This window comes from Diadema antillarum, unplaced genomic scaffold (genome assembly GCF_040938485.1).
Source record: "Diadema antillarum isolate AM-2024a unplaced genomic scaffold, OU_Dant_1.0 scf00000115, whole genome shotgun sequence".
In the NCBI taxonomy this organism is placed as follows: Eukaryota; Metazoa; Echinodermata; class Echinoidea; order Diadematoida; family Diadematidae; genus Diadema; species Diadema antillarum.
This window is the reverse complement of record NW_027271004.1, coordinates 736,639-764,502: the sequence shown is the minus strand read 5'-3', so window position 1 is coordinate 764,502 and position 27,864 is coordinate 736,639. Positions and strand designations below refer to the sequence as shown.

The window sequence follows — 27,864 nt, the reverse complement described above, 5'->3', positions numbered from 1 at the left end:
GTTTGCGATGGCAAAGAAGCATGCTTCCATTTAAATCATGCATGCCATGTGCGATTGCAAGGCAATGTGGATATCTTGCAGAGCCACACAACCTTCTTTTTTTTTCCTCCCCTTTTCTGTTTCCTAAGAGTCATTGGACTGTGTATGTTGACTGAATAGGCCATTGTGGCAATATTTATTCAGTCTTGTCAGGGGGCGATATTGTACGAAGAGAACCGACTTTAAAAGAGTGACTGGAATCATGAGTCATGGAGCCTTTGACAGTGGAAGGAGACTAAGTATGAAGAAATGAAAGGAATGAATGACGAGCAATAAAAGGGGAAAAAGGCCTAAAAGAGAGCGCTGTTCTTGCACTTTTGAGCATTGGCAGTGTTGTTTAGAGTCCTTTTCATGTAGTAATGAGATTTGCTTGTGGATATCCATAGATGTATTTGTCACATTTCTAGGAAGTTTCTTTGCACTGCAGAGCCAGTGGAGTTAGGGTCACCGCAGTGTTGAATAGCCTTTAGATCATATCTACAACAGTGTAGGGCATAATGCTAGTGCATGGCACCGTTAGTCAGTGATGTAGCTCAGAGAGGGTTAGGGGGCAAAATGTATTTAAATTCATGATGAGCATTAACAACAAATTCGCATGTATACAATTTTCAGAGTAGCTTTATAGGTAGATGCAAAAGACTCTACATATGGCCCCCTGCACCAACTAGTTCAACAAGCTCATAGAAGACAGGCTCATACAAGTGTACAACACTAGCACCTCTCTTACAACGGGAGGATATAGGTGTGCAATAGTCTTGGAGAGAATGAACCCTCAAAAAAAAAAAAAATCATTATATAATTAACATAAAGATTATTAATTTTCATAATAGCTTTCAGCATTTACCATCAAGGATGGGTGCCCATTGTCAATTTTTTGTGAGGGTTGTAGCCCTTAACCAGCCCGGCTATAGTGGTGATTAGGAAACTGGTAAATGTTGTTGTCCATTGGTACTGGCAGTGTTGAGTGTCATTGTAATGCCATTGTAGGGGAAGTCATGACCATGGCTTCTGATGGGTTACGAAGGGAAGCCATGACAATTGATGGCAGTCGAGTGCTTAGAGGGCATAGTAATGACATTGAATGCTAATTGATTTGGTACAGAAAAAGAGAAAGGAGAGACTTGTCTGGCTTAAATGTGGATGCTATCTGAATTGGCTCTTCTCCCGGGCACACTTTGTGCTTCGAATAATGATGTATCAATATCAATCATGTGATTAGAGAAAGTGCCTCTTGACATTTGCAATGTACAGTATTGTCTGAAGGCATTATTGCCTTTGTGATACTTGACATGGTGAGTGAGACAACTCTGTGTAGAAAAGATATCAATTACTAAATTGTATTGGATAACCACGCTTTGCTGTACCAGATTTTAGAATGACATTTTGAAAATACCTCATTCCATGAATTTCAAGCACAGAATTTATGTGTCATGTTTTCATAGCAGACACTGCAATGCTAAGTATAGCTACAGATGGGTTTTTGATTGATTTCATTGTGTTAGGAATATAGATATTGCACGTTCAGAATTAAAATGTAACACAAGCAAGAAAAAACAACAACAATGAAACTTTGCTACTGCTAGTGGCAGATGACATCATCTCAGGATAGTTTCAGCATAATGCAACCTAATATAGTCAAGTGTTTCAAGGGATGATTCGCCTAATATTGAGAGTTACTTTAATGCAGATGAGAGAGAGAAAACAAGTCAGCAAAAGTTTGGTGACATTAGATGGTAAGAAAGATATTACATTATAAATGTATACAATGTACATGTTGTGCAACACATACTGTAGTCCTTTGACAGACCTACACTGTACCAGAGCCTTGTGACTCTTCATTTGTTTCCATTGTAAAATGACTCCCAAGATGTAAAATGATCCCCAGATTGTGAATTGTATGTTTCTTGAGTACAGTCTTTTGATTTAAAAGAAAGAAAGCAAAATACAGAAACAGAAACAAAAACAAAAACAGCAACAAGCTACTACTACAACAACAAACAAAACAAAACTTGCATTTTATAATGTATGAGAAAGGAATATCAAGTTACATATACATCAGTTCTAGGGTGTAGTTGTGGATTTAACTGTTTCATGTACGGAGGAGCAGTGTGTGGATTACAAGCAAGCCTACAAACCTGTTATAGAAGAATAACCAGCAAGATTGCTGTTTGCAGGTGCTTGGCCTATGGGTGACATTGTTGATAGACTTCAAAAATATTGATTTGATTTAATAGGGAGAGGTTTGAGTCAAATTTATTGATTCTTCGCTTTCGTCTCAATTTCATCTTCTCTACCATCATTCTCTGCAAGCAGCTGCAGCAGTCAGATGGTTTGTGTTTTGACTGGGGGGGGGGGGGGAGGTGGGCAAAGGGACAAAATTTAAGAGTGGCATATGAACAGTTATGAATATTATGTTAGAAATATAATGATTATAATTTATGGCAAACTACAGTTTCTCTGGTGAGCTTTGCCTACAATAACTGTATTTACCCTCTTTGTCAGGGTAAAAAAAAACAACTATCCACACAAACACACCTACAAGAAATAACAATGCCAATAAGAAATTCCATGGGATTTTTTTCTTCTTTTGTGTGTATGAATTCTGGAGATGTGTAATGTATCTTTGTTTTATAATAGGAATACTTATTAGCGTGCATGAGGAAGGAAAGGTAGATTTCAAGCCAGCTTCAAGGTTAGAACTTTGAAGCATCGAGGAACTTGATCAGTTTTCCAATGTGATTCAATATCAAGTTCTTGATAGTTCTAGTGCCCAACCTTGGGCTGTTGATATCCTTCTGCTGATGTCCCCCCTCTACCAAAAAAAGAAAAAAGAAAAAAAGAAAAAGAGAAAGCACACAAAACTAACAGACAAACAAATAATGAAGCAACAAATGAATGAAAAAGCAACAAGACAATACATGAACAAATAAATAAATAGCCCTTTTGAAAAAAGCTCAGCAAATAAACAAGGAGGTATGCTGTCTTCTTTGTTTTGTCCTATAGATGCTGGTTTAGGTTTCTTAGGTAAATGGAGCATAAAAATCTGTACAGATTCATTTCTGTTCATTGTTGTTTAAGTAATGGAGTTAGGTCTAAAATAACTACAGATACAATTGGGACCAGGTCAGGCCTTGAACTGCTGAAAGCCATTATCCTCTGCTGTAAATAGCAGGAACAAGTGTCTAGACTGGCAGGTTCAAGTTAAAGAGAGCCCAAAGGTTTCTAGACAAGTTTAGACAATTTCAATATCGTAGTAAGTTATCCTTCTTTTTTTTCAGGTGTCCTTTGGAGACCTGATTTGACCTTTCTTGTTGAAAATGAGAGCATGGCGTCACCTTGAATGAAATCCTTGTTTACTTTGTTTCTTTCGTTCTAGATTAATATGATAGGATCAACTTTCCAACAAGAATGCTGTAGCCATGTTAATCGAGAGTCGGTGCTTCAGTTTTTTATGTCTTTTGACCATGCAAATAATGATATTGATATGTCTGTGGAGAAATTATGACATGATATAACATTTTTTTTTTTTTTGGCACCAATAGATAATTAGCAATCCAGATGAGATGTAATATTGGCATTGTGGCGATGATTATCTCGAGATGCCTGTTTGATTCAGTGTAAAGACGCCACATTGACGTTTAAACAGTCTAAAGTTTTCTTGGATATTTGTCCATGTTCACTCAGTGTGTGACTGCTTTATTGCTGATTGCGTTTACTGTGATCATTGAGCTACATTGGGCTGGGTTGACATTTCCCATAAAAAGGCAGCAAAAGGATACACATGACGTAGATGCCCTTTGTGTGCTGAAAAGGAATGCATCTGTCACCTTAACCCGAAAACATCAGATGAAATCATAGCAAATGAGAGAACTTTCGCTGCTGAAATTTGCAGCACAGACAAAATGTACCACGTAGGCCTACATTGAAACTAGAGTGCACTGCAAAGACAGCCAGCTAGCAAGAAATGTTGACCATGTTGCTATTTAAGAGAATGTATTATAAACTCTGACTGTGTTGTGCAGTCAAGTCGGTACAAGGCAAAAGTGGATATTCAGAAGAGACTGGCAAACTGGAGTCGGCATATGTATGTGGAGCCCATCAGTGGGATTTTTTTTTTGTTAGCTGTGGTGTGAACTTGACTGCTGGTCATTTGAGCTGGGCGAGGATATCAGCTTACTCCATCACGCGCATACCTGCAACTGAAATTACTTTATTGCTTAGAAAGAGTACCAAAAAAAAGACAGAGGGGAGAGAGAAGTATTGCGGAAGAGTATGTCTAGGGACTTGCACTTGCAGAAGCTGCAGTACCTATTGCTGCAGATTGAGTTTCATTTTTCATTGTGTGAAGGTGTTTAGCAACATCCCTCTCACGTTTTCATCATTGTGTCCATTTCAAGTCTCTGTGGAGACAGAATTGGGGGGGGGGGGGGAGGGGTTGGAGAGAGAGAGATGGGGTGAGGGGAGATATCTGTAGTGCAATCCATTTGTTGGTCTGAACCTGCAGATGTTGCTGGTGGAAAGGTCGCAGGGTTTTTTTTTAATGGTAAGCCCATCAAGATTTTTCCTTCACGGTCGTTGTCAAAGCGGGTAGAAGAGATGAAATGAAAAATTGAATGCATCTCAATAACAAAAACATTCGATGGCAGGATTTTCCAGCTGCCAGGTTGAATGACATCTGACCTTCTGTTGTTCCACCTTCAACATCCTGCATTCTAGCATGCCTTCCTTATGCTGCTGGAGGCTCGATGAAAAAGAAAAATTTCTCTTCATGTCCTGGCGGTATGATACAAAAGACTCCCTGATTTAGGTATCAATTTGGTCTATCAAGATGCATGTAATAAAAAGTATCTCCCTGATTGCTCTATGCTATCTCTCTAATTTTGACGTGTTAATGTTGGCAGCCCTTATTCTAAGGGATACACACATACTAGGTATGCACACACACACACACACACACACACACACACACACACACACACACACACACACACACACACACACACACACACTCACACACTCACACACTCACACACTCACACACTCCCGTGGAGACATACAGATGTACTTTACATGCTCACAAACATGCTTAATTTTTTTTTTTGGGGGGGGGGGGGAGGAAGAGGGTATGGTTTCTGTACTGAGATGTCAAGTTATTCACTGTACATATACATGAGATACATTTTGCAGTGTTTACATTTGTGAGAAATGCTTGCATTGACCAATATTGCAAAACGAACAACTCATGAGAGTATTTAATACCTCCCATAGGTCAAATGTAGTGTACAAGGAGAGAAATCACTTTTTTTTTTGCTCGAAAATTGAAAGTGCTTCTTTTTCAATTTTTTTTCTTTCAATTATCATTGGTATATGACCAAAATTTAGGGCTTAAAGGATAGAAGCTTTTTCATTGTTCTTTATGAGATTCTAGCAATGAATAATAAAATTACTGTACAGAAAGATATTTTTGCGGTATGAACTTTTCACGAATTGGAGCCAACGGCCTTTTTTGCAACATGAAATTTGTGTGAATTGTCACTGGCACTTGATTCAATGCATATAGTGTAGACAAAAACTGTCGCGTGCATTTTAATTTTGTGAATCTTGGCTAGCAAAATTAAATTGCAAACGGAACATTCCTCGTTGTACAGTTGTCATAAACATGATGCAGGACGGAACCACAGAAATTTGGTTTCCTGGACAGAGTGGGTTCAGTGAACCTTCATGATATTTGTACTTGTAAAGCCTTGTCTTATGTGTGCATCAAGCGAACGGACTTCAAATCAGAAGGCCCTGTTGCATAAAAGACGTCCTCAATATGAAACATGCAGTAATTGCTGATACCATAGCAACGGCCATTTAGCCGTCAGAATTTCCAAATGTTGCTGTAGTAGTTGCAGTTACGTAGAAATGCTACTGCAGCGAATCACAAATGAAGTATAGAGGACTTCAGAGTAAGAGAAAGGACAAAAAGAACAAAATTCAGACTAAGATTAGGGCTTTGAGTCAGTCATCTGTCATACAGCATTGCTCTTGTCATCCATTCTTTTAATTGATGACATATTTCTGTCTTCCGTGCTTTTAGAGTAGAAATCGAAATGTCAGGAGGGTCGTTCCTCAGAATGCATTACTAGCATCATAGTCAGCTTCGAGCATCGTCGAGCTTTAAATACCATCAGCCCGTGTCCTGGAATATCTAATCGCTTCCCGGCAGACTTGGAAACAGTGATACGATGTAGTAAAACAGGGCTCGACATTAGCAGTGGCCCAGGGCCACTAAAAATTATGTCGGGCCAACAAGTTTCCAAGAAGGCTATCTTTTGCTGGCCTGATCAGGCATGTAAGATTCTTAATGGAATGTTATATTTTCATTTAAATTTCTTGCCACTACATTTCTTTTACTGGCCACCAAAATTTCAGATTTGAAGATTGTAGTGGCCTGAAACAGGCCACCAGGGAGAGGAAAAAAAGTTAGTAATATGTATTGAGCCCTGTGTGGAAGAGAGTTTTTCTTGTAGGCATAATATATTGAGAGCTTATTTGCTGTCCCGATAATGCCCACTCGGATTAGAAAGATACATATTCCACATATCACCTGTACATGTAACTCCAAAGCCGCTTGTTTTCTCCCTGTACCAAAGGGGTTAAGGTAGGAAGGCAGAATGGAACGCGAACTGGGAGAGATTTGGGGATATGACGAGCTGATGGAAATTTGCGGGACAGGAAGATTTGCTCTGTAAGTGTTTGAGAAGTTCATTATCCCCCATCAAGTCTTGCCTGTAGGAGGAGGAGGAAAAAGAGACTACTAATACATATTTATTGAACACTCTCTTTGGCTTTATTATGGAGGGTGGGGCTCACATCGCTCACGGCTCTTCCCAAACAGTGGGTGTGATGCCTTATCTAATGCCTGTCTTCTTCAGGCAAGATGGAGTAGAGTATGGAAACAGTGTCAGTGATTGATCTATTTGCTGTGATATACTGCTTTACTGGGGAAAAATATCAATCATCAAGGCAACAAAAAGATGTCCCCTTTCCCTTTTACTCAATACACCCCCCTCCCTGGAAATGCTAGCAAAGTCCCCTCCATGGCACTAAATGCACTGACCTGTAGTGACTCTATTGAAGGTAAACCTGGGGCGATCCCAGTGAAATGAGAATGCATCCCAATCATCGTCTGCTGCTTGGTACTCTTGAGGAATCTATTGAGGCCTGTGTCCTAGTTTACCCCTATTTTATGTCCGTGTCCATTCGTCTATCAACAGAGTGTTTAGAAAAAGACTGCCCTGATGCTGAATAGGGGTCCCCCCCCCTCCCATCAAATCTGCTGGGGGCAGTGAGAGTAATAGATTTTGGAAATCATCGATCACTGCAGATAAATGTCATGTGTGTAATTGCACAAAAAGGCACTAGCATGGACTGAATTCTGGTTATTAATGCCATTGTAGTGTCTCAATGGGTTTTGGTTTATTGAGTTCAGATGTGGCAGGAAAGGTTATTGTTCGCTTTGAGTGTTTTGTTATGTTAAAGGCGCATAGTCCCGGTAGTGTAGAGGGCGCTGTTGATGATACTGCCGATCACTGTTAGCGTTGATACGAAGATTGCCGAAGTTGAGCTGTCATCAAGAGTAAAGCACGTAGGTGTTGCTAAGTAACGTTGCCTTTGTTGTCTTCTCTGCGCATCACGCAGTCTGTAGTAATGCCAGGGTGCGTGCATATGTGTTTCTTATTATGACATCACAAAAGAAGTTTGCTAAAGCTGTCATCCCGTCAGCCGAATCATGAGCCGAACTGTGATCGGACCACTGGCTACAGTGGATCGGACTTCTTCGGACTCGGGGAAGTGGGCCACAGCGTAAGCGCTAAAGAGGAGTCGATAGCGTAGGTCTCTATAGGAAACTTGCGCCATGCGCCCGCGTACGCATTTGACTAAACCACCGGGACCATGTGCCTTTAAGGGTGTGTACAGTTCTGGTTGAGGTGAGGATTTTAGCTTTTAACGTTTTGCGAGATATTCAGAAACCACTCTATGAGATGTCAAAGAGCATGCAATTCTATGGGGTATCAAAAATTTATTTGATGAAAATCGGTTTTGAAATGGCTGAGATATCCAAAAACAAGGTGAAACAAAGAGATCCTAATAAAAGGCATGACCTGTCGCCTTGTATTATTATCACTTTTTTTTTATATCTCGGCCATTTGAAAACCAATTTTCATCAAATAAACGTTGAATCCTTCTTAAAATTACATGCTCTTTCATATTTCATAAGAGGTTTCTCATTATCTCACTTAGGAATGTTGTAAACCTGAATCCCCACCTCAACCAGTACTGTACAGTCCCTTTAATGTCTGTTTCAGTCGTAACTGGTTGCTTCTGTATGTGTAACAATAGTTGGATTCATGCACTGACATAGCAATGCTCCTGACTCATTGCATGACCAATTGAATCATCTTTTCTTGTATTGGAAGCCCCCAATTGTGGCTGAAATAAGTTACAGTGTTTTAAAACCAAATAGGGCTATAGCTACATATTATAGATTATTACTCATCATCTATTAGAGTCAATGGACAGCTTCATCAGAAAAAGCGTTCATTGCTCAAATAGTTGTTCAACCTTTGTGGCGCTTGCATCAACAGTTTCGAATACGGTCAAGACCATAGCTGGACCATGTGATTGACCTGTGTAGCACGCACTATATCTCAAAGCAGTTAGTGCTGTCAGTCAACTGGCGAACTTCAGATCTTGCGGAACGACAGTTTGAAGTTCACAGTGCACCTTGATGAGTAATTGAATTGATGCTGGCATGACTAAGTGGCTCCTTCAAAAGCAAACAAAAGAAATATCAGTGGTGATAGCTCCTTTAGTTTGTTCAGGGAGATCTGGTTTGTTCTATGTTGAGAACTTCCACATGTAACTGGGAACTTCCACATGTAACTGGGATCTTCCAGCCTCTACCAGCTGTGGCCCCATATCTTCCTGTCTGTCACGGTGCTATTGTTCTCTCCCATGACTCATATTCCGCTGACCACCTGGTAGTATCGGTAGTGGAAGTAGTACAGGTAGTACAATTGTCCAGAATGACGTCAGACAGAGCGAATCAGTTGGGTACTCGGGTGTATATGTGTGTGTGTGTGTGTGTGTATGTGTGTGTGTAGTGTATTTTAGTGTCAATACATTGTATATGTGGGAAATCCTAATCACAGAGGTACCTGAACATCCAGGGTAGGCGGTGCTGGCTGCGTGGCATTAGGCATCAGTGGCTCACCATAAAAAAAAAATTGATGATCAATGCCATCGCACTTCATCTGTATTACTTTGTCGTTTCTCTCCCATCGGACAGAAGCTCCCTGTCCGGGGAGAGGGAAAAGAGACAGTTGTCTATTTATTGCCTCTGTAAAATGAGGCTACGTGGTAGCTAATTACTCACCCTGCATTAACGAAGGCCAAGCAAACTGCTTACATGTGTGTATATACGTATATTATTATATACTTGCATCAGAAGGGGGGGGGGATGTGGAGAGAGGTTGGGAAAAGGGAGGTTATTTGGCAGCTCTCAGCTTCTCTGATGGATATTAAGTGATTGAGGAGATAATCCGTGGAATAACACACAAGCAATTGTACAAAATGTCTGTTTCAATCACTTACAAATGAGGGGGGGGGGGGCTATAGCTTGAACAGTTTTCACAGGATAAGCAGTCTTTGTCATATAATGACAAAATGCAGGTTTTTTACTTTTCTGAACAGAAATATTTTATTAGTAAGCAGAGCAAAATTTAGGGGCTTGAATATACTTTAATGTGAGTGGCCGGCATTTGTTTGTACCTTCAAAGTCGGCCAATATCATTCCCCAAAAAGAGGAAACTATTAAAAACAAAAGCAAATCACATTGGTACGTAGCCCAAAGTCTGTTAGTTTGATCCCAACATTGATGATAGTTTAAAACAGACTTCATAGAACAGACAAAATCAAAGTAGAAATTTTGTTCAAAAAGTCCTTAAGAAGTGTCTGAAAGATGTTACAAAGCTTAGAACATATAGTTTTATATCGTTTTAATAGAAATGTGATTGGATTACAAGTGATTATTCATGACATATATAGGCCTCTTATGTCCTTTCCATTTTTTGACCTACAACATTCCAGAATCATCTTGTTATTCCTTTTTTTAAAGAAAAGTTACGTCATTCAGCATTAATTATAGTTATTGCTGTCAGTAATATTTTACATTAAAACACTGCCGAGATGTATTTGATGGGATTTACTTTTTGTTTAACTGCTCTTTTGAAGGAGATCATGCCTAACTCTTCATAGGAAAGGCAGTCATTGTTTTCAGATGATGGCGATGGTTTTTGCTGGCCCTTCTTGTGCATGTGTAACCTTACAGAATCCAATGGCTAATCTTTCCTCCCCGCTATGATATTTGAGAATTGTGGCACTGCATCGATACTGGCAGGGAGGGTTTCGTTGCACTCCAAATCATTGCAAAGTCAGATATTGCGGGCGACAGGAAGGAAACCTGATATTTTGTTCACAAAGCGACAGAAATCCAGATATATTTAACTGCTGGAATGAAGACAAAGAATTAGAAATGGAAATCCTTTGCATGTATCTCTTGTCAAAACAGTTCCGAGCTCACAATTGAAGACTTGCAGTTCCCCCATGTTTTTATTGAAGGATATTTTGACTTTGCATGAAGGCTTGATTTGTGCATCCCATATGTTTACATCGTGGATGTGATATTTAGGTGTTTGGCATGGCTGGGATGGGTAGGAAACACTCTACAAAGTCATGTGGCATCAATCTCGAAATATGGCTTTTATTGCCCAAGAGGCCAGAGGAAGCCTTATACTACAACTTTATTTTGGTAAATCATTCCACCAGTATTCATTAGAATGCAATCTACTTTACAGAAAAAAAAGAGGCATTCACACTTTTAAAAATGGCCATTACAAAGTAGATGTGACAAATGTGTATGGAGGAATAAAATGTGTGAGGGTTTGGCATTATTTACGTCACAGATGTCTTGTGCGTATGAGAGTACAGCATGCCTCAGCACCGCACCGTGCTATTTTTGGAATGCAAGTGCTTGCTGGGGTGATAATTTTTCCTTTGTGACTGTAAATATTTACATTTTTGCTTTTAAAAGTACTTTATCAGAAAGAATTTCATGAATTTGAGCCATTACCCACAAGCAAACTCAAATCACTGTTTCATGCAATTTTGTATGATGTTGAAGATACTGTGGATTAGTGCCCATCTACAATTAGTTGAGCCATTACAGTTATTGTTGAATTATGCACATACTAAATACATGGGGACTCCTTTTATTATTATTTTTCTACCATATATGCCCACAATAAAACCAAACTGTTACGGATGTATGCATGGAGAGGCCCTAAAATCTTGTGCTCAAGTTAATTTGTGTTTCTTGTTTTTCAAAAACTGATGCCTTTACCTTAAAAAAAGAGTAGCAATATATCATAACCATCATCATCATTTGCCGTAATTGTTATCATAGTTATGAATATTTTTAGATATTGCATCACCATCATCTGCATAATCCATATTTAGGTATCATTTTATCATCATCAGTTTCTGAGATATCTATGTAGTAAATAACAGCAAAATGTAACAGTCAGAAAAAAAAAATATTGCCATATTAGTGCAGTATCATTATTATCACCACCACCTCTAAACACTGCTACAGAAATGCCGACTGTTTTGTGTAGTATTTTGTGCTATTTTTGCCAAAAATACTGCAGGTCTCAAGGAAAATACGTGTACTGTTTTTCCCAAATAGTGTACAGCTGTACCTACATCGCAGGAAAGGTGAAAATACTGTTTTTCCACCAAAAATATGCCTTTCAGCCCTCAGAATACTGCATTTTTTTTTTCCAAGATTGGCATCCCTCATATTACCATGGTTACCACCACTATCTTCATCATCACAATCTCAACAGCTGTCATTATCATCATCATCATCATCTTCTTCATCTTCATCTTCATCTTCATCACCATCATCATGATCATCATGATCATGATTATCATCATCATCTTCATGATCATCATGATCATCATGATCATGATCATCATCTTCATCTTCATCATCATCATCATCATCATCACCACCATCGTCTTTGACATCACATCACCACATTCATGATTGTGTTTAAACCTTTGATAGGGGATTACTGTCTGATTTGATAGATTATTAACTGTCTCCAGCAGTGACTCAGTTGATTATGATTTCATGCCAATCTCCTTTTTTTTCTCTTCCTCCTCCTCCTCCTCCTCCTCCTACTCTTCCTCCTCCAGAATGAGAGCCCTCCTCATGCCTTCTGCCTCATCAACAAGAACCTGAACAAGGGGAGCGTCATGGGCTCCGACGTCTACCTGTGCTACAAGAAGTCTGCCATACGGGGAAACTCACTGGTGTACCAGGCTGGTAAGTTTGTGCTGCCCCCCTCTTTCTCTCATATTTTGCTCTGCACGGTCATTATGCATGAGATCAATATACACTCAGTTGGGATCGGGATGTCACAGCAGTTTCTGTGAGATTACCAATGCACCGTGAAAATGGTGCATCAGAGATGAACAGTTGCCGTATATTGTGAAGTTAGCAATTTTGCCCAACCTTAGCTATTTCATGTGGTAGCTAAATAGTTCCTGTCAAATGTTGGGTTAAGCCACTGACTTACCTAGCAGTGAGAAACAATAAGTTCTTGCTTTTTCCTGATGTTATTTTTTTTTCATTTTTTCTTTTACTTCATCTGTGTAGTCATTTATTCATTAATCTAAAGGTACTGACTTAGCAGAGAGACAAAAATTGTTCTTTAATTCCACACTATGTTCAAGTTGACTTTGATTACTGGAGGCAAATCTGACAATTATTTGTTTAATTTCACTGTTTTCATTAAAGCAGACTTAAACATTTATGGAATTGCACTTTATATTCCTGTCCATGTTGCATCTTTTGGAGAACACAGTCACCCCCACCCCCATAACAAACCCCAAGTAACAAGAATAAAACTGAACCAAAACATTGTGCATACTATTTACTTATAATTGGAAATGCCCAGGAGAAACTACATAAATGACATGGTAGCTTTTGATTCCGCATACTGTGCGTGAAGTCAGTGGATCAGCCATTCTGTTAATTGTTGCGACAACCTATTTTTATCATAAATATTTTGATGTTTTCATAATTTGTGTGTAAAGCAATTCAAATTTTTCTAGAAACATGGGAAAGTATTTGGCAATTCTGTTGGCAGTTTGCCCAGTTATTGACTTAATACTGAGAAACTCTTACAGAAGACGGATTAATTGTGTTCAAATGTACATTGTCATTTTATAAATCAATCCAATCATGGGTTTTTGTCTGTGCAAACCTGTGCGGTGCCCCCACAGAAGCGCCTGTCTTCAACTCCTCTGTATTATTCTCAAAAACATGCTCGTGGTAATTCCCCTATGATAACACAACAAGTGTACGCATTGAAAGTTCAGAGCTTTGAAGCAGCTCCTTGGAAATAAAAGCTTCACAAAAAATGAGCTTTGAACATGGCCTGAAGCACCCAGGGTAGCCTTTGTTCAAGGTTGAATGGACCCATGTTGTACTTTTCCTCAAAGATTGCTTGCCACATCTCCAGGAACAGAAGTCACCCAGGATGGAATCCTGTAAAGATACCTGTCATTGTAGAAGAAGAAGGGAGTCATAAGCTGACTTTACACTTCAGTGTCATAAATTCCAAGACACACTAAAGTGCCATACCAACATTACCTTGATTGCTAGAGTAGCTGTGGAGTCAGAGGAAAATAATTAGCCTGCTTGTCTGGAGGTATTCCCCACATTCCAGTGCGATTGTTCCTTTCAAGCAGCTACATTTCCCACAGTGCCTGGATTTAGCTCATCGAGCTGGCATTTTTTATTTTACAAATGACCCTTTGCCTAGGTTATGACAGTTGCATAATAAATGCCATAGATACCAAAGCATTCTTTGTCACCATTTCCTACATACTCCATCAAAGGGTCATTGCAGTGTAGCTGTAACCTCTGATGGTTCACACCTACTTGACCAGTGCCATTTATAAATCTTGACAGTCGTGTGTGTGAAGTAGCCCCATAACCTACTAAGAAAGTCCTCAGTATTCACATATAGATTTTGAAACATGTCCGTCCGCTTGAAAATATTAATGCATGATCGCCGATTATTGATTTATGATTGATGATACCAGGAAATATTCAAAGCCGTGACGTGATGAGTGTGTGGCATAAATACAAGTTGTTGATATATACCTTGAAAGGCATGATACTTCCTTGTAGCTAAGGAATTTGTAAATATGTATAGTGAAACTGGGAGCTTAGACTTGTTTAATGGCACTTACTGTATTTGTGTTTCGACTGTTTGTGGGCTTTAGGGATCAGGGTAACCAATCAGATCTATCAAAACTTCAATTCTTCCGGTAAAAGAGGTGTCGTATTTCACAATACATGTATATCCCAAGCCAAAGATCATGTTTGTTTTGATCATTTGGGGAGATATATGTTTCTGACTGTGTTAGTCTCTCGTTTAACGAGGGAAAAAACTCCAACATGGAGACTGCTATGCTAACCACTGTGTGTGGACTCCTCCCCCCCCCCCTTTTTTTTTCAGAAGGAGTGTAAGTGGGCTGGTTCTTATTTACTGGCTGCATGATTCAATATTGTAGAAGTTCAGTGTACTATCCAAAAAAGTTTGAAAGTCTTAGTTCAAGTTGTGGTTTTGGTAAGTGATTTTGTCAGGCTTGACAAGTATGTCGATAACAATATTAGTCCATTGTATGAAAAAAAAAACTTTTAAATGATTTCAAGCATAGTTTCAGTTACCTTCATATGAGAAATACCTACACCTGCTGTTACCAAGTGATTCTGTGTTGCACAAAAGTTGCACACAAATAACATCTTTAATTACCTCACTGAAGGAAACTGATGTAGAATTAAAGTGTAGAGACTTATATTTTGGGGGGTGGAGGGGGGGGGGGGTGAGGGAATATATTCTGCCAGGAAGTCATTGACAAAATTCTGTGTGGCTCTTTGAACGAAATGGTACCACATTGAATTTTGACAAAAATCAGTGGGTGGTGTGGCTTGCCACACAGGGCCATTAAAGGGATGGTATAGTTTTGGTTGAGATGGGACTTCCAGTTTCCAATTTCTTGTTTGTGAGATAATGAGAAGCCTATGAAACATTGAAGAGCATACAATTCCAAGAGGAATTCAAAGTTTATTCAATGAAAATGGGTTTTGAAAAAGCTGAGATATCCAGAAACAAAGAGGTCCCAATAAAAGGTGGGACCCACCTTTTATTGGGACCACTTTGTTTTACTTTGTTTTTGTCGAGCCCACCGGAGGTGCGGGGAGACTAAGGGATCGCCCGCGGCGTCTGTCCGTCCGTCGTCCGTCCGTAACGCTACGAAAACTTGAATAACTCTCTACTGAGGACTTCAATTTCAATCAAACTTGGAGGGAAGAGTGGTTATACAAAGTTACACAATTTAGCAAACATGAAGGTCACCTCAAGGTCAAAGGTCACAGGCAGGGTCAATGAACTTTAGGGCCCATTGTAAGTTTTTATGGCGCGTTTTGATTATGGCTCATAACTTTTGATGTATATGTCCGTTTGTGACCAAACTTGGATGGTAGATGTCTCTTGGGGAGTTGAAGGTCACCACAAGATCAAAGGTCACAGACAGGGGTCAACAAACTTTTAGGACCAAATGTTAAATTTTTACGGCGCGTTTCGATTATGGCTTATAACTTTTGATCCCTATGTCTGTTTGTGACCAAACTTGGATGGTAGATGTCCCTTGGGGAGTTGAAGGTCATCACAAGGTCAGAGGTCACAGACAGGGGTCAACAAACTTTTAGGGGCCAATGTTAAATTTTTACGGTGCATTTTGATTATGGCTTATAACTTTTGATCCCTATGTCTGTTTGTGACCAAACTTGGATGGTAGATGTCCCTTGGGGAGATGAAGTTCCTTACAAGGTCAAAGGTCACAGACAGGGTTCAACGAACTTTTAGGGCCCAATGTCAGTTTCTACGGCACGTTTTGATTATGGCTCATAACTTTTGATCCACATGTCAGTTTGTGACCAAACTTGGCTGGTAAATGTCCCTTGGGGAGTGGAAGGTCACCACAAGGTCAAAGGTCATAGGTTGGGTCAATGAACTTCTGGGATTTAGAAAAACATTAATTTCTTCTACGCGAATGGGTGAGACACATTTTGGCACTTGCCTTGTTGGATATCTCAGCCATTTCAATATAGATTTTAATCCAATAAACTTTTAACACCTCTTGGAATTGTATGCTCTGTAATATTTCATAAGTGATCTCTAATCATCTCGCAAAAAGTTAATATATTAATCCCCCATCTCAACCAAAACCATACCATCCATTTGATGTTCATTTGTCGATTTTTGTGGCCATTATCAGATCCCTTGTTCTATCTCCTCTCACCTATCTCCGTCATCCTCTTCCCCAGACATGATCAGTCGTTATCCCTTCGAGGACCACGACGACTTTCTCCTGCCAGAGTCTGTGCCCCGGTTCTGCATGCCCATGGGTGCCACCATTGAGTGCTGGGAAGACAGCCGGGAGCACCCCCTGCCGGTCTTCTCCACGTTCGTTCTGACGGACATTGCTGGCGGAAAGGTAAGTCGCACAGAGCAGTGGGCATTATTATTTTGTTACAAGTGTTTTCATTTTGTTGAAATCTGAAGTATTACCAAACTTGGTATCGGATCGGAGAGTAGAAATGATTTGAAAAAAATACAGATGGACAGATACAGTCAATAGAATTGCCATAGAGACATGTAAACATTCCAACAGACAGACAGACATACATACATTTGTGCATACATTTATACATAGATACTGACATACAAACACATACACGCACACACACATGCATCCATATGCATACCATTGAACATGACGAATTGATTTTTGTTATGTATACACAGTGTATAATGCACATATATGCTTACAGATGTTTTGGCAACACTGTTATGTTTAGATAATTGGTGGTTTGTTTGTGTTTTTTTTTTTGTATGATCCTTACCTTCTTCCTTAGTCTTGACTGTGTCTTTTCTCACTGTAAGTATAGCACATCTAACATGACATAATATAAAAGTGACATACATTAGGGACACCAAATGGTAAGTTAATGAGTAAGCAGAACTTTAAACTAATGCAAGATTTGCAGTCCATGGAAGTTCCTCTTTCATATGCCATTTGCCTAAGTCTGCATACACACAATTTTTGTGTGCTGTTTGACCATCTCAAGTGTAAAAGCGGTAATGTCAATACAACTGTTGTTAGTGTTTTCTGACTTTTCTTACTATTTTTTGAGCACATGAAAGTACACCCTAACCAATATGAAGAACAGTAAGAAACAGAAAAACAAGAGCAAGTGTTTGTATTATACAAAATGAGCTCTTTAATTGTGAGAGGAAAGGGAATATCCCACCGTATCTGGCCCAAATCCTTGGGTGCCTCATGAAATTCCTGAAAATCCTTGCATAGAAGGGTCTGTGGCCCGAACGTCTAGGTCGCGCCAACCCACCAATTAAAATGTGTTCATTTCCTGAAAAGTATAAGGTGTGTGACTCCATGATTGGACTGCCATAGAAACACCTTCTGGAACTGGGAGGAATGATGAGTCATTTTTTTACACATGATAGATGAAGTGCAAGGATCCACATCAGGTGATCATTTGAGAGGCAGAAGGGCATTAATCCAGTCAGACCCACTGGTAGCTTGTTTGCATACAATATCAATAACAGTATGTTGAGATATGTTGGTCTGAAAAGGGTCATTGTAGGTCAAGGTTTATGGAGTTGATGCCCTTTATGCTCCAAAGTGATAGATCTATCCTTGAAATTAAAACCAAATATAGTTAAGGTCATACATTTAATTCTTTTTTTTTTTTAATCAGCTGTGTGTTTAATTAGAATTCTGCACAGTTGCCATTTATCAGATAACTGGCACTCAAACGTTCACAGGTTTTCTGGGTCGCTGAGGTATCGTGCTAGGAATGTGGAGCAGTTCCACGCACAAACCGTGGGATGAATGAAAACAATGGGGGATGTGGTTACCCCGTTCATGCCCCTCTTGATGAGTCCTATTCGATTTGGGAATGAAAATTAGTTTCAGCTCAGATGAATTGAATGGTGATTAAACAATCTAATTGCGCATATTTGTATGGGTGACCTGATGTGTGTATAAGTGTGGGTTGAATCTAAGTACAATTTGGAGAGTAGATTTTTATTAGTCTGACTGTAGAAGTGAATTTTATTGACAAGAGAGTTTTATTTGTTTTGGTTGTTTTTTTTAGGAATAGGACTAACAAGAAAGAGTGTAGTTTCTAGGAGTCTAGTGGATGTTATTACTGTCTAGTAATCAGGAGGTTGTTGGTTTGAGTCCAACCTTTTTTGAGCAAAGTAAATATACTTACAGGAGATTCAGAAAACTCTCCAAAGCATTTATTACTAATGTACGCACTTGTCAATTGAGGTACAATGCTCATCAGAAAATTAGGAACTGCTTTTGCAGAAACTCTACTTACATGCAGAGAAATTTGAAGAAAAAAAAATGTATCTTGTATGGATGATTTTACAAATAAATCAGGACTACATTGAGCTTATTCAGGAGGTATTTAGTTTGGAAGAAATACAACCATTGTTAATCTGTGACATCTCAAAATGCTAACCAAAACCAGACAAATATTCTGTGAGTTTTCATTTTCCTAGCATAACAGCTATCTCTTTTCATATATGCCAAACTGTCATTTGTGCATTTTCCCCATTCATATTGCCATTTTGTGTTTGGATAGTCAAAGGCATATCCAATGCAGTGGTCTAACACTTTGGGCCCACCCACATATTGAGGAGTGACATGCATTTGTACATATGGACCACTGTTGGAGCCCAGCTTTAATGTGAAAACAGTTTTTTTTTTTTTCCTTTCGTATTCGTCCTGATTAAGGGTGGGGGAGGGGGCACTGTTATTAATTATTGCATGGTGTGTACTGAAGAATACAAACAAATAAAGTGTGAAAAGAGAAACTTTGCACTGTATGTACTGGTTCGAGTTTCTGACAAAGCAATCTAATATTCAATATTTTGTGCTGTGCTTCTCTGGTTTGCTAATCACTCACTTCATTGATGGTGACATATTGGAAGAGTAGATACAGCAAGCACAAACACTAGAAAACGTACAGGAAGATTGCACAGACACAGAGGTGTATTTGGACTGCTGTGTTGCCATAGGGAAAGAATAAGATGAGGAATGACATCTTCTATGCTTAATGAGAATTATTGGAAATCTGCCTTATATTTATGAGTATAACGTCAAACTGCTGGGCTTTTTAGTGAGCGTGGATATGTTTGAAAATTTGATGAATTATCTTTTAGTTTGGCTTTATTCTGCTCTAAAGAAGAAAGGTTATCATACCTTATGACAACGATATAAACATAACATTTGAAGCGTGCCAAACATAAATCATTCTGGCAGACTGTCATAGCCATCATGAACCATGCGGTCATGCAAATCCACTTTTAAGACTATGCAAAATTTTATGTGTTCCCTAATGATATGCTAGTTCATGTAGTTGCCATGTAGAGTATTATACTTTTAGCCACATAATTCTTGACAAGGACATTGCTGTGCTGCACTATTTGTGATTAGTGATGTTTCCTGAGCCAAACACTATGAATTATTCCTTCCTGTAAACACATCGTCTTGATGCATTTATCGATGACCCTTGCCCTCTCAAGGTTTACGGAGCGGCGGTGACGTTCTATGAAAACTACCCGGAGGGGAAGCTGAGCGAGCAGCAGAGAACAGCCCTGCAGCTGCGGCCCAAGAGCGGCAAGAAGGGCCCCCTCATCTACAACATCCACGTCAACAAGTGCATCTGTCTGCTCTCCCACTTTCCCTTCTTCGAGGCCTTCAAGAAGTTCCTCTCCTTCATCTACCGCGTGTCCATCTCAGGACCCCGCTCCATTCCCATCGAGAGGTAAGGATCTCCACCCCTACTTCCCCCTCCATCCCCTTTCTCGTTCTCGTAGCGAAATAAGGCTGTAATTGCTAAGGCTAGGAATAATTTCTCAGATTTGGACTTTTGATTATCATGAACTTATGGAATACACCAAGAAATAGAATCTTACAAATGTTCATATAATCTTGATTACTTTGTTAATTAAAAAGAAAAACACCAAAGCAAAGCAAGAAACAATCTTGAAGTGTGTATTTCCTTTTCAGAAAAAAAGATGTCAATATTGAAAAATAGAGGATTATGCGAATGAAGATAATGATGGTAAAGGAGCAAGTGAATGGCTGAATATGAGCAAATCAAATGATACAGAATCAGTGATCATATGACTGATAACTCTTGCATGTCCTGCTCATGATATCTCCTATGAATGACTAAAAATAAATAACCTTTTAAGGTACATTGTCCTTTAATATAACTTAATCACGCGCAGTCGTGTGATCACATTGCAACAGTACCAGGCCAGAACAAGACTGCACTCGCTCACTAGAGAGATAATTCACACAGCTTTTAGCGTATTTGGGAAAGACACCGATGAATGTTGTAATATGAGCCGCTCTAATCATCTACAGCACACCCCCTCCACCCCCAAGCTGTAGTCTGTACATAATGATGTGTGTGAGTAGAGAGCTCTACTATGCCATTTAGTGTGTGGCATACCTGCCAGCTGTGATATCGTCCGGATTGGTTTCAATTGCTACACTTCACCCACCCTAAACAATGCTCAGGAAGCACAGTGAATGAAAGTTGTGACCTCATCCAACCGACCCCATCAAATGCTGCACCATTATGTCTGTCTGTCCCGAGTCCAGGGAAGTGCTATTTTGTCTAGCCAGACACTGCTGGAAAATCATGAGACGATTTCAAACGTAGAGAAACAGACACCCTTGGGCATTGGATAATCTTCCCAGGGGTACTGTCTCAAAATTCCATGCTTCTTAATACTGCCCGTTGAAAGCAGTCGCATAGTTTAAAACACAGACTACTCGGAATGGTATTACATTCAGACACACTATCTCCTGATTCACTTTCATGTTTATATACTAGCAAGGACTCCTGATGGCAAGTTGTAAGTCGAATGACAGACCTTATTTTGAAATTTGCAAGGAAAAATGAAAATAACAACATATTATTAAGACCAAGTGCAATTTAATGTACTCAGATAAGATGAAGGCTGACTTGTTAATTTGCAATCACACATCATGATAAAATCCAAGATTTCTTTCTTGACAATATGCTCTGAACTTTGAATATTTTCCCTTTTGTTGATTCCTTTGTTTTTTTTTAAGACTGAGTAGCTTAAAGGCATCTTAATCAATGCCTTTATGTTGTGTGTAATTCATCAAATACATTGTAGATTGCAATTGTAAGTGCATGATAATTGTGCCATAAAAGTTATAACCTTCTCAGATACAAAATGTATCTGCCTGTTTGTAACTATGAGAACTGAAAACTGATTTTATTTGTTTAAACAAGAAGCAGAAGCAGCCTACCATGACCCAAGATTCCAATGGGAAATAAAATCAGTCAAGCTGATATTTTTGTGGAGTATATTGCCCCTTAGGGGGTCCCAACCAGCTGACTCGCATTAATAACGCCCAGGCATCCCATTGTCTAAAACCACTCCAGCGTGCCAGCTGCAACCTTCTGTCACTTTCTTCCCTTTCTACCATTCCTGCCCACCAGCCAGTGGTGAATTTTGCATTAACTCTTTTATGTGCCATGGTGTAAACCCCCTGTGTGTCACATTATTCTGAGACAGCTATGTAGTCATGCTTTCGAAAAACATTCTGTTTGGCAAGTCTATGTAACTTTCAGAGTTTTTTGTTACCGTGGACATGTAATGTAAGTTGTAGAGAAAATGCCAAGCTTTGCTTTGTTGTAAATTGTATGACAAATCTGTGATTGCTTTTCATTCAAATGACAGTTCATAACTTTTGTGTGTGTCTGATTTGTTTCCCCCAAAAGTTTTGCTGATCTACTCCTTTGATTGTTCTGTTTTCTAACAAAGCAATATGATGTCAGGATCCATGGAATTTCCCTTTATTGATTAAGTTGGTCGTGCAGTTGTTTAGTCAGTACAATGTTAAATCAAGGGAAACATGCACTGAATTTATATCATTCTTCCTCGTCAAATGTACAATGTAAATTCATAGTATTGATCAGGTCTTGAAGTTGAAATTATGAATCATTCATTCACAACTGGGTACTGCAAGTACTAAAGAAAAGCAACAACAATCTCAAAAAAGAACAGAGAACACCCACACACAACAACACACCTAGGTCTTCACACACACACACACATGCACACATTTGCTTGGCAAGTGATTATGATTGATAAAATCATTGATGAAATCATCTACACATGGATAAGATCCCTATAACAGTTATTGAATTCATTCATCGGGTGACATCATGGGATTTTATGCCAAATCTGTGTAAACTTGGGTGTACAATGACACTGCGCATTGACATTGTTCTAGATGCCCTTTCTTGTTTTGTTATGTGTAATGTGTGCTTAGACTTGAATCAAAGTCATTTGCCAAAGGAAAATTTCATGCACCACTGTGTTTGTCTGTATGCTGAATTAACAAAAAAAAAAAAGTGAAATAAAATGAATGTGTGTTGTTTACTTTTCAGACACATCTCCCACTTCATGCATGAGGTTCCCTTCCCAACACCTCAGCGGCCGAGGATTCTAATGGAGGTGGGTGTTCAGACAAACATTCTGCTTGGCGGAATGTGATATTTGCCTTTCCTGTGGCCTTTACAAAGGCTGCATCTCATCTGAAGATAGGCTTTTTTTTTTTTTTGCCTTCGAAGTGAAACTCCAATCCACGGCTGAAGGTGACCTACATTAGCGGAGTTTTAGAGAAAAAAAGAAGAAGAGGAAATTAACACATAGCACGTAGAAAGTTTTATTGTTAGTAGTCACAAGAATATTGAAAGTTACACATTTCATAAACAAACAATTGTGTTGGTCACAATTGTATGTACAGTAGTTATGCTAATAAGAGAAAGTCAAGAGTCATTACCTCTCAACCTTCTGTTTGATTTCTGCATGAAATTTCAAAGACTTTTCTCCCTTTTTCAAGAGGGAAGGGGGTCGTGACTGATCAACTCCCCTTTGTAGATCAAAGTAGATCATCACTGCTTAATCTTCACAACTCTAGAATTATATGGCACGGAAGATTAGAATTGAAGCAGAACAGGAGGAATTGCAGTGTGCAGTGAGAATTTATGTGCAAGCCACTTGGGTAATGTACTATTAATGCCGTGACATCATCTTATCTAATTTGCATATGCGATTATTGTATGGTGAAAATGATCTGTCATAGTCATCCTGCTCACAAGGAGAGTTTTGCTTTCAAAGTATAGTTGATGTAATGTGATACCAATGGAGGTAATCTTACTCATTTCCCCTTGTTGCGGGTCTGTAAAACATTTAACCGCTGTGAAAAGCTTGTCTGATTTTCGGAGAAGTCAATTTTTTCTCACTTTGATTGAGGAGGGCTGTGGAGGAGAGCTCTGTGATGGAAAGTGCTTTACTTTCATTTTCATAGATAATTTTTTTTTTCTTTGTTGTGTGAATGAGAGTTATCCATAATTTTCTGTTTATTCCTTTGTAGATTGCTGTGTGCATGTCTAATCCATGTGAGCATGGCATACTATTCGCTCACTAAATTGTTTGTTTGAACAGACTGCCTGATTTAAGAAAATAAAAGGGGGGGGGGGTTCAAAAATAACAAGCCTGCATGATTGTATGTGCAAATGATGGCTTTGTTGCCGTTAATGCTTGTTTATGCTCGCAGTTCAAGTGATAAATTGCGCGCAATTAAAATAATATGTCTGCGTGACACATGGGAGAGAGAAAGAGGTAGCAAAGGTTGTGTAAATGCAGCCATCAAAGCAGTGAACCATTTGCTGTTAATCTATCTATCGGCAGAAGCCGTAAAAAGTTCATGTAAACATCCCCCAGTTAAAGGTAGCATTGCCGTTGTGCGCAGCTGTGCTGCCATATGAGGAGCTCTACCTCCGACAGAAGTGAAACCATTATGATATGAATATTATACTTCATGTTTGGATGAGTATCATTATGAGCTTCTCAATCTAGCATTTGGCTCATTGGGGCCCTGGTGCATAAAAAGATGCCATCAAATATAAGTCAGAAAATCAAACTTAAGTCAGGTGTCAACCAATCAGAATTAAGTATTTACAGAGTTATGCTTGATTTTCTGTCTAGTGTTTGATCTCAACTTTAATACAACAGAGCCTTGGTCTCAACATGAGATTTACTACATTCTAAAGTGCATTCAGAGGTATAATCATTTTACTCTTTCACTCAAGAAGGCTCTTGTTCTGACAGCTTAAAGTTTGGTGGTCATGGCTTGAATCAAATTGAATCACATTTAATTATATTGTATTGTTCTGACTTGATTGGAAGGTTGATAGATAAGAGGTCCAGTGTACAGCAACCCAAAAGTAATGAATGAGAATATCAGCAATTTTTTCCTGTGGAATCGGAATAAAGTTGAAAATAAACTTGCTTTTCTCATACGTATGGCTGAAAATGGATTTAACTAGTATGTGAATGTCATACTGATGCCAGATGGCCATGTATTGCGATTACAGATATCGAATCTGGGAAAATCTCTGAGGTTTTGCCACAGAAGGATGCCAGCTTTGAAATATTTGTATAATATTTCCTGCGCTGTATAAACTATACAGCATATAATCTATGTCAAGTATAAACACAGTGCTTGGGAATTTTGGATTTTTTTTTTCCCCTTTTTTTTTTTCCCCATGTAGGGCATCAGGTTCATCTGGCAGACACAACACACATGGTCTGATTGGCATTTATGGTGCCTAGCATTATCATAGTGTTTTCTGTGGTATGCCATTAGATGCTGAAGAATTATATTCTCCAAATTTCCCATCTTTTTTTTTTTTTAATGGTTGTTAAGATGCAAATACATATTACATTTCTTGGATTCATGAAAATATCTTGCCGTTGGTGAAAAAAAAGAAGAATGTATGGTGTCAAACATCGATTCTAGCCAATCAGACTGTAGTCTTGTCAGAAACACTTTACTGTAAAGCAAGAAATATGGGCATGAAATACTCGCGGCTAGAAATTTTCGTAAATTGCCACTGGCATTCAGTAACAAGAACATTCGCATGCATTTTGATTTTGAAAAAAAGCTTGACTCTTGGCGAAATTTGTGAAATTAAAATGCGTGCTAACATTTCTTGTACAATATTTGTGTGGGTGACACTTTTTCCCCCTCTTTATGAAGACTGTGGCATGATGCAAGGCTATTATGCAAATCTGTTTATATGAGTCAATTGCGGGAGTTTTTGTTTTGTTTTGTAGAGACCATGAGACAGAAATAATAAACAATTAAATCTAATGGGACACTGAGCAATGTTAATGAGATTATTTACAACTGTTTTGATTTTCATTTGCTGCCCTCTGCAGCTGGCTCACGACCAGCTGATCCTAGCCCGGCCCCAGACGTCGCCCATACCCCTGAGTGGAGCCAGCTACTGTGCCATGCTGCGGAACCTGGGCCCAGAGAACAGCCTCAACGTGCTAGCCTTCCTGCTGCTGGAACACAAGGTGGTCCTGCACTCGCTCCGATCCGCCCTGCTCACCGGTGTAGCAGAGGCCGTGTCCACTGTAAGTGGTCAAGAATTCATCCATCATGCATGATAGGAATTATTGGAAACAAATCACTGTTCTGCTCCTCAAATTGGAAACCTTTATTTTTAACCTTGCCCATAAGCTTATTTCCTTAAACTAGTGATAAACTGTGATACAAGTGTTTGATGATAAAGTGTCTAAGCTGTCAGTGTGAGTGAAAAACCAGTGTCTGAACGTGGATGTAAGGCAATTTGTCAATCAGTTGCAATGAAAACATCTCGACGGAAAAATTTCATGAATTTGAGTAGATTACAGTGTGTTGCCAATTTAAGGAGTCCCCAAATCCTGAAGATCAGAACATGTATGAATTATGTACTTTATCCTCAGTTGGCAGCCACGGCACAAGGTGAAAAGTATCCCTCAGAGACAGTTAGCACCTTTAAACACCAAGTTAATCTCCAAAAGAGAATAGAGTCACTGGCCTTTGTGGACAGGTTATAGCTGTGGGGAGATGGCCACAGTGACAGGTCTGACTGTAAGTTGCTTGTGACTGAGGCGAGTTTCTCATTTGACTTTCCATACAATATGTGTGAAGTTGACATCTTACAGTTTTCTTCCTCATTTTGTGTTTGTCCTTTCCAGCTGATTTTTCCCTTCGTGTGGCAGTGCCCCTACATCCCCCTGTGTCCCCTTAGTCTGTCCGACGTGCTCAGCGCCCCCATGTCGGTTGTCGTAGGCATCGACTCGCGCTACTTTGACATGTACGACCCGCCCAGCGATGCCATCTGCATAGACATCGACACAAACACCATTTTGCAGTGAGTAGTGAGTGCTAGTCTGGGTTTGTGTGTTGTGAGAATATGATTAAGAAAGGTCATTTTGCAAGTCAATAATAAAAGTTGCAAGAAACCCAGTTTATATAAATGGGAAATTTGTTGTGATCAAAACTTTTTAAGTACATGAAGCAGCTCAAATTTGAATTTACAATAATCACAAGAAAATTATTACAAAAAACAGTCTGTGGCATGCTTCAATGTTTTGCAGACATGTGATGTTGTCATCGTGTTTCCTGTCTCTGCCAATATGTAAATTTAATGGTCAATATTAGAAGTGTAAACAAGGGCCTTGATGTTGAGATATTCTGGTTGTAGCAATGACGACTCACAGTGTGCTTATCTGCTCCTGAATGTATACAAAGTCAGAGTATGACGGAAGTTTATAACACTACATGTTGTAGCCATGCACTAGGAAAATCTTTGAATGCAGGAGAATAGATAAGATCAAGGATTGCGTCACATGATAATCAAACTTTATGTGTTGTGTGTTCTTCCTGTCCTTTGCAGAGCTGATGATAAGAAATCAATCACATGGAAGATTCTTCCCAAGGTAAGGGTGAATGTTAATCCCACTGTGAAAGGTGCAAAGTAATAAATGTGCAGCATTTGAAGTCATTTGCAAAAATTGTTTGCATCACCCTATTCCAGCAATACATCCTTAACACTAGCAAGCAAGCTGAAAATGTTGAACAATCTTCATTGTATTGTGGTGGTTATTATGAGTGGGCTGAACCAATCAGGCAACTCCGCAAAAATATCGGTTGTTTGCATATCAGATTTGCCATTTTGATGAGTCATATGTACTTTTCGAGAGTTCTTTTTTTTTTTTTTTTTAGTAAGAGTTCATATCCCGGCTATTATTGGGGTATTGCAAGTTGAAGTGTTAGCACATCTTGAATGGAAATTCATAATATCAGAGTTGCCAATTTGACAAGACATTTTTATTTAACCTTTTCTGTGCCAATAAATCAAATGTGCACAAATTTCACACACTACAGAGAGGAAATCAGTGTGGCATTCAGAGGGTTAATAGAGATTTTTTCACTTAATAAGAGTTCACATCATGTGCTATCGTTTTGAGTATTGCAAGCAGAATATCTGCAAATCTTCAATGGAAATCTAACATTTGCCAAAAAAAAAAGGGGGGGGGGGCTATTCACATGCGTTAAAACCCTTCACCATGGTGATACATTTTATGTAGAAGTGGAATGGAAAGGGGGGAGGGGAAAGAAAATGGAAGAGCCTTGTCAACCTCT

The 27,864-nt window shown here is 39.1% G+C and overlaps 1 protein-coding gene across 1 annotated transcript in view; it reads left to right on the top strand.

Annotated features, from left to right (window-relative positions):
- The window catches only part of LOC139719849 (C-myc promoter-binding protein-like), an 88,834-nt gene that overhangs the window by 40,069 nt on the left and 20,901 nt on the right, over nucleotides 1-27,864 (top strand). The window contains 7 exon segments of the mRNA XM_071631233.1: nucleotides 12,349-12,478; nucleotides 16,556-16,725; nucleotides 19,851-20,092; nucleotides 22,769-22,835; nucleotides 25,608-25,808; nucleotides 26,415-26,590; nucleotides 27,116-27,158. Coding sequence (XP_071487334.1) covers nucleotides 12,349-12,478; nucleotides 16,556-16,725; nucleotides 19,851-20,092; nucleotides 22,769-22,835; nucleotides 25,608-25,808; nucleotides 26,415-26,590; nucleotides 27,116-27,158 — 1,029 coding nt within the window.